Source organism: Sphaerodactylus townsendi, linkage group LG15, assembly GCF_021028975.2.
Source record: "Sphaerodactylus townsendi isolate TG3544 linkage group LG15, MPM_Stown_v2.3, whole genome shotgun sequence".
Lineage (NCBI taxonomy): Eukaryota > Metazoa > Chordata > Lepidosauria > Squamata > Sphaerodactylidae > Sphaerodactylus > Sphaerodactylus townsendi.
The window spans coordinates 28085120-28097213 of record NC_059439.1 but is presented as its reverse complement, the minus strand read 5'-3'; the positions used below and the strand labels follow the sequence as shown (position 1 = coordinate 28097213).

Here is a 12094-nt window from a genome sequence, read left to right as displayed (position 1 = left end):
GCAATAACAATCCCTGCTATCATTTAAACTTTTTTTTTTAAGAAAGGGGTGGCAGAAAGAAATGGAGAAATGGAGAGAAATTTACCAAACAACGAGGATTATAAACTGGATTTTAAAAATTATATATGACGGTTTGTGCAGATGCATAGAATGACACAGCGCTGGCAACTTTTTAGACGAACAAACTTTCCTTAAGTAATTTTTTAATTGCCTGAAAATTAATTGCCTGAGCCCTCCGGGGGAGGGCGGTATATAAACCAAAATAATAATAATAATAATAATAATAATAATAATAATAATAACAATAATAATAATAATAATAATAATAATAATAATAATAATAATAATAATAATAATAATAATAATAATAATAATGGTTGCCAGCCTGTCTACTGTTGATGGGTTCTGTGCCTTTAATGGGACCTGTAGAATTTAGCAGAAGGGAACATTTAACCCTATCAGGGAAGCAGATCAAGCAGTTGTTAAAGGCACAGGAACAGATGAGGCCTTAGCTGGCAAACTGTGAAGTACTTATTCAATATAGATTGGTATGATGTTTCAATGATGTATAGGTGCAAGAAACACAGGTGTGAGATCAGGATGGGGTGAGGGTAAGGGGACTCACCATATAGAATAGCTGTGGCAGAAATCCAAGGCTGAGACGATTTGCCGAAAAAATTTCCTGGCTTCCTTGGGTGTCAGGCGCCCCTTCTTCACCAGGTAGTCAAAAAGTTCCCCTCCCGAGACGTGTTCCAAAACCAGGTATCTGTCGCAGAAGGAGCCCAGAGGCAGTGGCACCAAGAAGAGGAGAAAGGCAGGAAGAAATAATGGGAATCTTGCAGGCCACAAAAGAAACAACCTCAGACTGAATTCCTACTCAGGCAGACAGGAAAAGAAGCTGCAGAATCAACCAGAGTCTTTAAAAAGGCTGTGGCTAAATTAAGGCCCCTTCTGCACCTGCAGAATAATGCACTTTCAATTCACTTTCACAATTGTTTGCAAGTGGATTTTGCTGTTCCGCTCAGTAAAATCTAGCTGCAAAGTGGATTGAAAGTGCATTATTCTGCAGGTGCGGAAGGGGCCTAACAGATGTTAATCTAACCCATTATATGGACACCAGTGACCATAATTTAAGAACACCAGGTATGTAGACAGAAGAGGCAGAGTGGCTTCAAATATGACCAAATTCTCATATTCCGCACATGCAGAATAATGTACTTTCAATCCACTTTCACAATGGTTTGAAAGTGGATTTTGCTCTTCCGCACAGTAAAATCCAGCTGCAAAGTGCCTTGAAAGTGGATTGAAAGTGCATCATTCTGCATGTGCGGAAGGGACTTTAGAGTGTCAGATGGAGCTTTAGGAGACCCAGGTGTAAATTCCCAACTCTGCCATGAAACTCACTGGATGACCTTAGACCAGCCCTTCTTTCAGCCTAGCCTACCTCGCCAAATTGTTGTGCAGAGAGGAGCATGTTATAGGCGGTTTTGGGTCCCCGCTGAAATAAAAATTGGGGAATAAATATCTAAACACATTCTTGTACAAGGTCAAGGGAGTGCGCAATCGGCCCCTGCTTCGACACAGACCCACAACCGGTATATGTGGAGTCAAATCCGCATGTGTTCGATCATCACACCTGACAACACCCTGGGCTGTTTTAAACGGAAAATGGTTCCATAAAGGAACAGCGTTGTGCCTGAAGCAGTGACAGCCACTCAGTGCCTTGGAAACCACCTGCGGTTCGTCCTCCAATGTGGCACCCTTCCCATGTTCCAGAGGAGTGGGTTAGGGCATTGTTTAATAGTGCCCAAGGTTGGCAGGTGGGTCCCTCCTTAAAACAGATAATGGAGGACAGGTAAGCCACTAGCCTTCTTCTGTCTTTTGCCAAGGATGGAAAGGTCCTTCGCCAAGGATGAAAAGAAACCGACAACCCCCATTTCTCTGCCTCCCTTACTCTCATCCCAGAACTGAGCAGCTGTCAGGAGACGATGAAGCTTACTGTAAGAACAGACTAAAACCATGGCAGCAACCCAAGGAAGGAGCAAGCTGGCCCATAGTGGGTTGGTGGTGGATGTACCCTCCTTTCTCCAACACCACCTGGTCCTCTGGCAACCAGGCAGGCCATCTCAGTCTCTCACCTGACCTGATTTACCTCACGCTGAGGAGAGAGCAGGACGACAGAGAGGGAAGGCCTTCCCTCACTCCAAACACACAAAAGGCTGGCTAAGGTTTAGCAGCGATGGACAGAGAAAGACCGGCAAGCTCAGAGGCACCCTTGACATTTAAAAAAAACACACCCATTATTATAACTACCCATTTGGTATGCTGACAACTCCAACATATTACAACTTTGTTGTCAGTCTGAGAGTGGGTGAAGGGCCCAAGGTCACCTGGCATGTTTCCATAGCAGAACGAGGATTGAAATGGAGGACAATAAACAAAGTAGCTTCGGATCTCCTTTGGGGGGGAAAAACAGGTTATAAATAGGGTTTCCAACCTCCAGGTTGTGGCTGGAGAGCTTCCACTGTTATAATTGATCTCCAGATGACCAAGATCAGTTCCTCTGCAGAAAATAGCTGATTTGGAGGGTGGTTTCTTTGTCATTATACCCTACAAAGATGCAGCTCCACTCTCCCCAGGTTCTATCCCACACATCTCCAAATATTTCCTCACCTAGAGCTGGCAGCCCTCGGTACGAATGAAGCAAAATAAATAAAAGAAAGATAACAAGAGAGAACCATGCCTGCTGTTCTAGGCATCTTGCAGGAAGGGAAAGGACAAAACTGTAGGAGACTGACAGATAAATCTGTTAGGCCCTATTCTACACATGCAGAGCAATGCACTTTCAATCCACTTTGTAGCTGGATTTTACGGTGCGGAATAGCAAAGTCCACTTGCAAACCATGGTGAAAGTGGGTTGAATGTGCGTTATTCTGCATGTGCGGAAGGGGTCTTCGTCTTGCAGGCACCACGAGGCTCTTACCTCTATTGTTTGTGTCTTTTAAATATGAATATTTCCTCCGAGCAGCCTCTTCCTCCAGACCCGGTTCCCTCCCCACTCCCATTGTGTCAACGGACGAAAGGCGACAAAGGATGTCTATGTGTGAAGAACGCCTATTGTCTGGTACCGCCTGGTATGCTGGACAGCTCACACACACAGAAGACACACGCACACAGACCACAGGCTCTTGCAACGTTAACACACCAAGAGCTACCTAGGGAATCACGGCATTACCAGAGGTGGGATCCAGCAGGTTCTCACAGGTTCCCGAGAGTAGGTTACTAATTATTTGTGTGTGCCGAGAGGGGGTTACTAATTGGTGATTTTGCCACGGGATTTTTGCCTTAGTTATGCCCCTCCTCTCAGCAGTAGCGTGCAGAACTTGAAGCAGTCTAGCAGGAGGTGCACCGGCGTGCGTGGCAGCCTGTGCTTGCGTGCATCCATTTCCTGCTCAAGGACTGGCGCAGCGGCTGCGTCCTTGCCACAGCCCCGCCCAGGAATGCCCAGCCCCTGGAATGCCCGGCCATGCCCCCGTTGTGCCCCGCCAAGCCCCATTGGCGCTACGCCACAGTTTGAATCCCAGCACCATGGGAACCTTTTACTACAATTTTTGGATCCCACCACTGGGCATTACCCCAAAGAGCTCAGAAATAAGAAGACTGGGATGCCCATAGGATCGCTTGGCTGCTCTAGTTTTAGTAGCTGAGCGACATGCAGAAATCAAACTTTTCCGATCACGCAGTCTCCAGAGTTCCAGCGGCTTTCCCCCCCATGTCGAGCAAACATTTAAAGGGACAGGAGCAAAGTCAGGTTTTGGATTTGGCCATTAGCGTGTGAGTCGGAAAGCAAGGACTAGGGAATAGGGCTGGTGTGGCTCAGAGAAGAAAGAAAATACACAATGTTGAGCCAAGTATTGTCAAAGGCTTTTACACCTGGAATCAACTGGCTGTTGTGAGTTTTCCGGGTCGTGCAGCCACATTCCGGTAGTTTTTGCTCCTAATGTTTCACCTGCACCTATGGCAGGCATCTTCAGAGGAATGTCACTTGGGCCCCCATGGAGGCTGGCAATCTACACAGCTTTTGACCATTTCATCTGGGTGTTGTGGGTTTTACAGGTTGTGTGGCTGCGGCCCAGTAGTTTTTGCCCACATCTATGGCTGGCCTCTTCAGAGGCACGTCACAGAAAGATGCGTTTCACATCTTAAAATAGGTTTCACGTCTTACCATGAAGAGGCCAGCCATAGATGTGGGTGAAAATTTAGAAGCAAAAGCTACCGGACCACACCCGCATGGTCCAGAAAACCCACAACAGCCAACGAAGCAAAGCAGTTGTGCAAATGGGCTTCATGCAATCCCCCCAACCTGTAGCTCTTTGAGCTACTGGTGGGGAATATAATACTGGTGGAGAATGAGATTCTGGTGGGGAAGAAAATCTTGCCCATGTGCTCTTTCAAGGATTCTGGTCATAAGAACATAAGAACAAGCCAGCTGGATCAGACCAGAGTCCATTTAGTCCAGCCCTCTGCTACTCGCAGTGGCCCACCAGGTGCCTTTGGGAGCTCACATGCAGGATGTGAAAGCAATGGCCTTCTGCTGCTGCTGCTGCTCCTGAGCACCTGGTCTGCTAAGGCTTTTGCAATCTGAGAACAAGGAGGATCAAGATTGGTAGCCATAGATCGACTTCTCCTCCATAAATCTGTCCAAGCCCTTTTAAAAGCTATCCAGGTTAGTGGCCATCACCCCCTCCTGTGGCAGCATATTCCAAACACCAATCACACATTGTGTGAAGAAGCGTTTCCTTTTATTAGTCCTAATTCTTCCCCCCAGCGTTTTCAATGAATGCCCCCTGGTTCTAGTATTGTGAGAAAGAGAGAAAAATTTCTCTCTGTCAACATTTTCATGGTCCTTTTAAACTAGGCTCACAGTGGTGTAATGTGCAACTTTAGCATGCCAGAGATCCATAGCCCTGGTGAGAATGGCGCTGGCTTCCTAATGTCGCACCCACAGCAGAGTCGTGCACACTGCAGTGCTATTTCAGTGAGACTCTGGGCACACAGAAGATTGCAGGGTTGAGCATTGCTTGGCCACCAATGTCATGCTTTAATCAGGCCTCAAGCCTGAGAGATGATGAAAGTAGAGGCCTTGCTTTTCAACTCAGGCCAACCCAAAAATCTGCGGTGCCTGAGGCATGTCTGCCTGTCTAACCTCTTCTCGCTCATCAGCATGCGCCAGAACTCACTGGACAGTTCCCCTGCCTATGTTCCATTGGCAGTCTCCTCTTCAGTTCAGCGAGGAGCCACATGCCAATGGCACATCACTCAGATGTTTCTGGTATCCTTAACGGCATCCAACATCTGTTGACTGAGTTGGCCATCCTGGGCCGTTTATGCACGCACTACTTACCCCGCGGCTATTTGCTCACCATGGGGTTTCCTTGTGGTTTTTGTTTGCACAGGGATCCACCTCCTGCAAAGTTTCCCTATCTGATCCGATTCACCATTTTACCCACCCTCTGCCTCCTCACTGTTTCTATGTAACCTCTACTTGGGGAGGTTGCCTGCCATCAGAGGTGTAGCTACAATGGGGCGGGGGGGGGTGCATGTTGCACTGGGCGTGCGCCTGGGAGGGCAGCAAAAGTTTCAGGTTTGTTTTTTGTATTTTTTAGTGTTTTTCAGTTTTTGGCCTGCAGAGGGTGCAGTTTTTAGGCTAGCAGCACCGAAATTTCATGGAGTTTTCAAGGGACTCTTCTTATGATACCACACAAGTTAGGTGAGGTTTGGTTCAGGGGATCCAAAGTTATGGACTCCCAAAAGGGGTGCCCCATCCCCCATTGTTTCCAATGGGAGTTAATAGGAGATGGGGGGCTACACCTTTCAGAGTCCACAACTTTGGACTCCCTGAACCAAACTTCACCAAACCTGGCTGGTATCATCAGGAGAGTCTCCTAAAGATACCCTGAAATATTGATGCTGCTAGTCTAAAAATTGTGCCCCCTGCAGGCTTAAACCTGAAAAAACACTAAAAAATACAAAAAACACAAACAAACATGGGGGGGGGGGCAGCAAAACTCAGATTTTGCACCGGGCTGCATTTTCCCTAGCTACACCTCTGCCTGCCATCTTTCTTTTCCCCTGCTGTCTTTGGTCCAGTGTTAATTCTTGTCAATTTCACTGCGTCTCTTGCAATAGACCTTCACCATGGGGAAAAAGCCCTTCTGAGCCTTCTGAAATGGTGGCCCAAAGAGCGGGAGGAACTGGTGTGGCATGGATAGGGGAAGGCAGGCAGGAATGAGCAAACTAAATGCATTGTGTTCCCTGCAAAAGGAGAGGAAAAGTTGCACTTTCAGAGGTTTTGGAAACAGTGGGGATTCTTTGATTTGAAGGCGGCGTGACTGCCACCGAGGGGGAAACGTGCATAACTGAGAATCAAACAGGAAGGATGTGAAAGAGACCACATGAGTGCAAATAGCCTTAGCCTGCGTTATGAAAGTTTCCTTCAGAAGATCTATCTAGTAGTTAATGGCTTATCTTTCCAAGTTTCCAACACCCTCCTCTGCTTCTTTCGAGGGTGGCCAACCATCCATTTCAGCTTGCCACACGGGGCTTCCATGGAAGAAATTTCTAGAGGGATGACTTATGGATCAAATCTTTCTGCCTTCCTCTCTTCTGCCGGTAATATTTGTTAACTTGGCCTCTCTGGCTCATTCCGCACATGCAGAATAATGCACTTTCAAACTGCTTTCAGTGCTCTTTGAAGCTGTGCGGAATGGCAAAATCCACTTGCAAACAGTTGTGAAAGTGGTTTGAAAACGCATTATTTTACGTGTGCGGAAGGGGCCTCTGTTTGCTCACTTTAGCACCACTTCATGTCAACATGTTTTATTTATTGTCTAAATCGGGGGTGTCAAACTTGCAGCCCGGGGCCCAGATCTGGCCCCCTGAGAGGGCTTATTGGGCCCACGAGCTGGCTGAGGCAACCCCTCCCTCCCTATTGAGGGGTTTTGGGGGGTCAGCTGGCTCATGGGCCTGATAAACCCTCTCAAGCTGAGTTAGCCACCCCCTAGACTCCTATCGCACATGCAGAATAATGCACTTTCAAACCACTTTCAATGCACTTTGAAGCTGTGCGGAATAGCAAAATCCACTTGCAAACAATTGTGAAAGTGGACTGAATGTGTGTTATTCTGCATGCGTGGAAGGGGCCCCGGTGCCAATCTGGACTGGAGACCCACCCACACCCTCACCCACTTCCACACCCACCCACACACAGGGCCCGGCCTGGCCAAGTCACATTTATGTTATATTCCGCCCTTGTAACAAATTACTTCAACGCCCCTAGTCTAAATAAAATGAATTTGGTATCCTGTGGTATCCTGCCATTCCTTCAAGAAGTTTGCATGGCCTGTCTGGAATCCTAAGCAAAAGCCACCTAGCAGAGAGTGGCAACATTTGGGGTTCCATTGAGGATGTCTAGGAACTTCTCATATGGAAAATGTTCCCTGATCCAATCTCCGGAGTATCCCCCTCATAAGAAAACGGTTCCCCTCAGAAGGAAGCGCAGGCGCACACAAGCGTATGAGGAGACTGAGGGCCAATATCTGTAAATAAATACTTACAAATATTTTTTGTTTTCGTAGACATCGTGGAGTTTGAGGACGTGGGGATGTTCAATGAGCTTCAAAATGGCAATTTCCCGTTCCACCTAAAACGGGAGCGAAAAAAATACATGTGAACAGATCTGGGGATAGGGAGGAGTTCTTCACAATGCTGTTAGCATCTTGGAGAATCTCAAATAGAAATTGCTCCTGGTGAAGAGAATGAGACCTTAATCATTCGCATGATTCAAGTTCAGCAGCACAGTGGAGGCCAAAAAGATTTCCAGGTTAAAAGGTTTTGAGAATCAAAGTTCCCTTCGGTGCTGTGTGGTTTCCGGGCTGTATGGCCGTGTTCTAGCAGCATTCTCTCCTGACGTTTCGCCTGCATCTGTGGCTGGCATCTTCAGAGGATCTGAAGATGCAGAGGATGCCAGCCACAGATGCAGGCGAAACGTCAGGAGAGAATGCTGCTAGAACATGGCCATACAGCCCGGAAACCACACAGCACCTCAGTGATTCCGGCCGTGAAAGCCTTCGACAATACAAAGTTCCCTTCGTCAGATATTTGATCAAAGAAGAAGTGTGTGGAATTATATCCCCCCTTTCTCTCCTGTAAGGAGACTCAAAGGGGTTTACAATCTCTTTTCCCTCCCTCCCCCCCCACCACAACAAACACCCTGTGAGGTAGGTGGGGCTGAGAGCGCTCAGAAGAACTGTGACTAGCCCAAGGTCACCCAGCTAGCATATGTGGGAGTGCACAAGCTAATCTGGTTCCCCAGAAAAGCCTCCACAGCTCAAGTGGCAGAGCGGGGAATCAAACCCGGTTCTCCAGATTAGACTGCACCTGCTCTTTACCACTACACCACACAGGGGCTGTCAAGTAGAGGGGGTTTGCCATTTCCTTCCTCTGCAGGTTTCTTTGGTGGTCTCCCAGACTGGCTTAGCTTCTGAGATCTGACAAGATCAGGCTACATCATGCCGCCTTCTCTCCCCGTCCTGGCTTACCTTCATTAGGACTGACTCGGAAAGCTTTTCCCGGTTCACAATCTTAATGGCGACTTTCTGCCCTGTGATGCAGTGGACACCGAGCTTCACCAAACCTGTGCAAACACGAGAAATGGTTAGAAGAAGAAGAAGAAGAGTTTGGATTTATATCCCCCCTTTCTCTCCTGCAGGAGACTCAAAGGGGCTTACAATCTACTTGCCCTTCCCCCCTCACAACAAACACCCTGTGAGGTAGGTGGGGCTGAGAGAGCTCTGAGAAGCTGTGACTAGCCCAAGGTCACCCAGCTGGAGTGTGTGGGAGTGTCCAGGCTAATCTGAATTCCCCAGATAAGCCTCCACGGCTCAGGCGGCAGAGCTGGGAATCAAACCGGGTTCCTCCAGATTAGATACATGAGCTCTTAACCTCCTACGCCACTGCTGCTCAAGGACGTTCAAGAAAACCGGGATCACCCAAAGGGGGGGCTAGGACCAGGCAACTAAAAATTCTCCCACCTTAACAGCACATCTTCCACCTGCATGTATGCAACACATAGGACCCTTCCGGACATGCAGAATAATGCACTTTCAATGCACTTTGCAGCTGGATTTTACTGTGCGGAATAGCAAAATCCATTTTCAAACAATTGTGAAAGTGGATTGAAAGTGCGTTATTCTGCGTGTGCAGAAGAGGCCATAGACAAAGCTACACAGATGGTAAAAAACTGGTATCTGTTAGTTTGACGTGATACGTAGAGTCGTCAACCTGCAGGTGGTACCTGGAGATCTGATACTACAATTGATCTCCAGGTGATCAAGCTGGGAATTCAGAGGAACTAGAACACAGGTGTCAAACTCGCGGCCCTCCAGATGTTCATGAACTACAATTCCCATCAGCCCTTGCCAGTAAAGCCAATGCTCATGTTGCGAGAGACTGATGGGAATTGTAGTTCATGAACATTTGGAGGGCCGCGAGTTTGACACCCCTGAACTAGAAGATTGCGGAAGACCCACTACGAAATGCACTGACGCCACAAAGGAAGCTACAGCCTTCATATTCCAAGACCTGAGCAAAGCTGTTATCATAGGACATTTGGGAGATCAAGGAGTCTCCATAAGTCAGAGATGGCTTAACACACACATACAACAGACTGTGACAACGGACTGCGATAATGTCATTTTGCATCTTTGTCACCTTTTGCATCTGACACCTGCACCATAGGCCAGCTAGCCCCTGTATCTTATTTTAAAGGACTGTGACACATTTAGAATTAAGAGGAGGAGGAGGAGGAGGAGGAGGAGGAGGAGGAGAAGAAGAAGAGGAGGAGGAGGAGGAGGAGGAGGAGGAGGAGGAGTTTGGATTTATGTCTCTCTTTCTCTCCTGCAGGAGACTCAAAGGGGCTGACAATCTCCTTGCCCTTCCCCTTCACAACAAACACCCTGTGAGGTAGGTGGGGCTGAGAGAGCTCCGAGAAGCTGTGACTAGCCCAAGGTCACCCAGCTGGCGTGTGTGGGAGTGCACAGGCTAATCTGAATTCCCCAGATAAGCCGCCACAGCTCAGGCGGCAGAGCTGGGAATCAAACCCGGTTCCTCCAGATTAGATACACGAGCTCTTAAGCTCCTACGCCACTGCTGCTTAAGAGAAATGTTCATGGAAAATAGATGCTTCAAAACTGCAAAATCAACTTTGATATAATATATCAAAGTGTTTTGATGGTGTGTTCCTGCACGGCAGGGGGTTGGACTTGATGGCCCTTGTGGTCCCTTCCAACTGTACGATTCTATGATTCTATATCGTAACGACCGCATATTACCATCAAATATTGTTAAGGCCCTGATATGTGTAAGATGTCATTTCTTTATGATTTCCTGCTGTGTTTACAGCACAGGCAGTTTATCTCCACAGAGCAAATTATACCTTCCCAGGGCTATCTCAGGTCAGGAAAATGGCCCGGGGGGGGGGGGGGGGGAGGAATTATGAACCTCTCCTTCCCCTGGGCTGCAGTCCGACCAGCACATGTCTCAGTCCAAGAAGATTCAAGTCACAACTTAGGCCCCGTTCGCACATGCAGAATAATGCACTTTCAATCCACTTTGCAGCTGGATTTTACTGTGCGGAATAACAGAATCCACTTGCAAACAATTGTGAAAGTGGACTGAAGATGCATTATTCTGCATGTGTGGAAGGGGCCTTCGCAGAGAAGTGAATTGTTTCACTTGGCTCGCAACGTGCTGCTTACTTTGGATCTCTGCAGGTGGCAATTGTAACCCAGGGAAGATCTGTCCAGCACCGTTCCCTGAACCACACAGAGTAAGGAATGCGGCCACTGCTCCTTACCTCTACTTTTACAGCTAGGAACACCCCCTTCTTCATAGACAATTTGCTTAAAAGGCAGCACAACAGGCAGAAATCAAACAGGTGATGTTTTCTTCTTCACAGCACTTCCACAGTGGAAATGCTGCAGCAAAGCCATGGGGGTATAGTGGTTAGAAGGACTGAACTGAAGGGGGGGAACCCCAAATCCCTATACAGGGGCTAGCCAGTTAACACGAAACGTTAGCATACTTATATGCGTGTACTTAATAAACTGCAACCTCTAAACATCCAAAGGGCATAAACATAACACCGCAAAAAAAGGTACCCAAAAAACACTGCAAAAATTCAGATAACCAGCTAGTGTTCTAAAAGTCCAGGTAGGGATCTATTTTTTTACATTTTTACAATGGAGCATGCAGGTGAGAAGAAAGCAACCCTGACTCCTCCCTGCACCTTGCTGTTCTGTGTTGCTGGAATAATTTCTTCTGTTCCTAGGTCTGAGGCTCCTTCCGCACATGCAGGATAATGCACTTTCAATCCACTTTTACAATTGTTTGCACATGGATTTTGCTATTCCGCACAGTCAAATCCAGCTGCAAAGTGCACTGAAAGTGGATTGAAAGTGCATTATTCTGCATGTGAGTCAAGCTGGGAGAAAAGTATTTAGTGCAGAAGAGGCTATACTCTTTTCCACTGAAAAATGACAGTAGAATTGTACATTAATCCACCATTTTCTGGACCTTGTTCTAGAATGCTCCGCTTGGGTCCTAGTGCCTTGGGGACAGAACTAGGTAGGCACTAGAACCGAAGTGAAGCATTCTGGGACAAGCAAGGTCCAGAAAATGGCGGATTAATATTCAATTCTACTGTCATCTTTTGGTGGAAAAGAGTACAGTGAGGTGAAGAGGAAGCACAGCAGACTTTAGTCTGCCCCCCTCATCTATGCATTACATATAACTCTCCCCATTTTACACATGAGTAGACATCAATAAATATACCTAGATCCCCTCAAAACTGCCACCATCGACCCTGAGGGGCATTTAGCCTAGCTTACTTTAAAGTGGAGCAAAAATACTTATTTAAAATATTTACCTCAGGTTCACCCTTAAAAAGTCTCTGAGGAAATTCTCTGTAATGTGGCCATATTGTGTAGTGGTTAGATTAGTGATAGTGAACCTTTTCGAGACTGAGTGCCCACAT

General features: G+C 47.2%; 1 protein-coding gene across 4 annotated transcripts in view; it reads right to left on the bottom strand.

The window, feature by feature from the left end:
• BRSK1 (BR serine/threonine kinase 1) overlaps positions 1–12094 on the bottom strand; it is a 57107-nt gene that overhangs the window by 33344 nt on the left and 11669 nt on the right. For all 4 annotated transcript variants that reach the window (XM_048517209.1, XM_048517210.1, XM_048517211.1 and 1 more), the window contains exons 2-4: positions 8601–8695; positions 7617–7702; positions 626–766 (exon numbers count right to left, since the gene is read on the bottom strand). In XM_048517209.1, coding sequence (XP_048373166.1) covers positions 626–766; positions 7617–7702; positions 8601–8695 — 322 coding nt within the window. The remainder of the gene's footprint in view (positions 1–625; positions 767–7616; positions 7703–8600; positions 8696–12094) is intronic.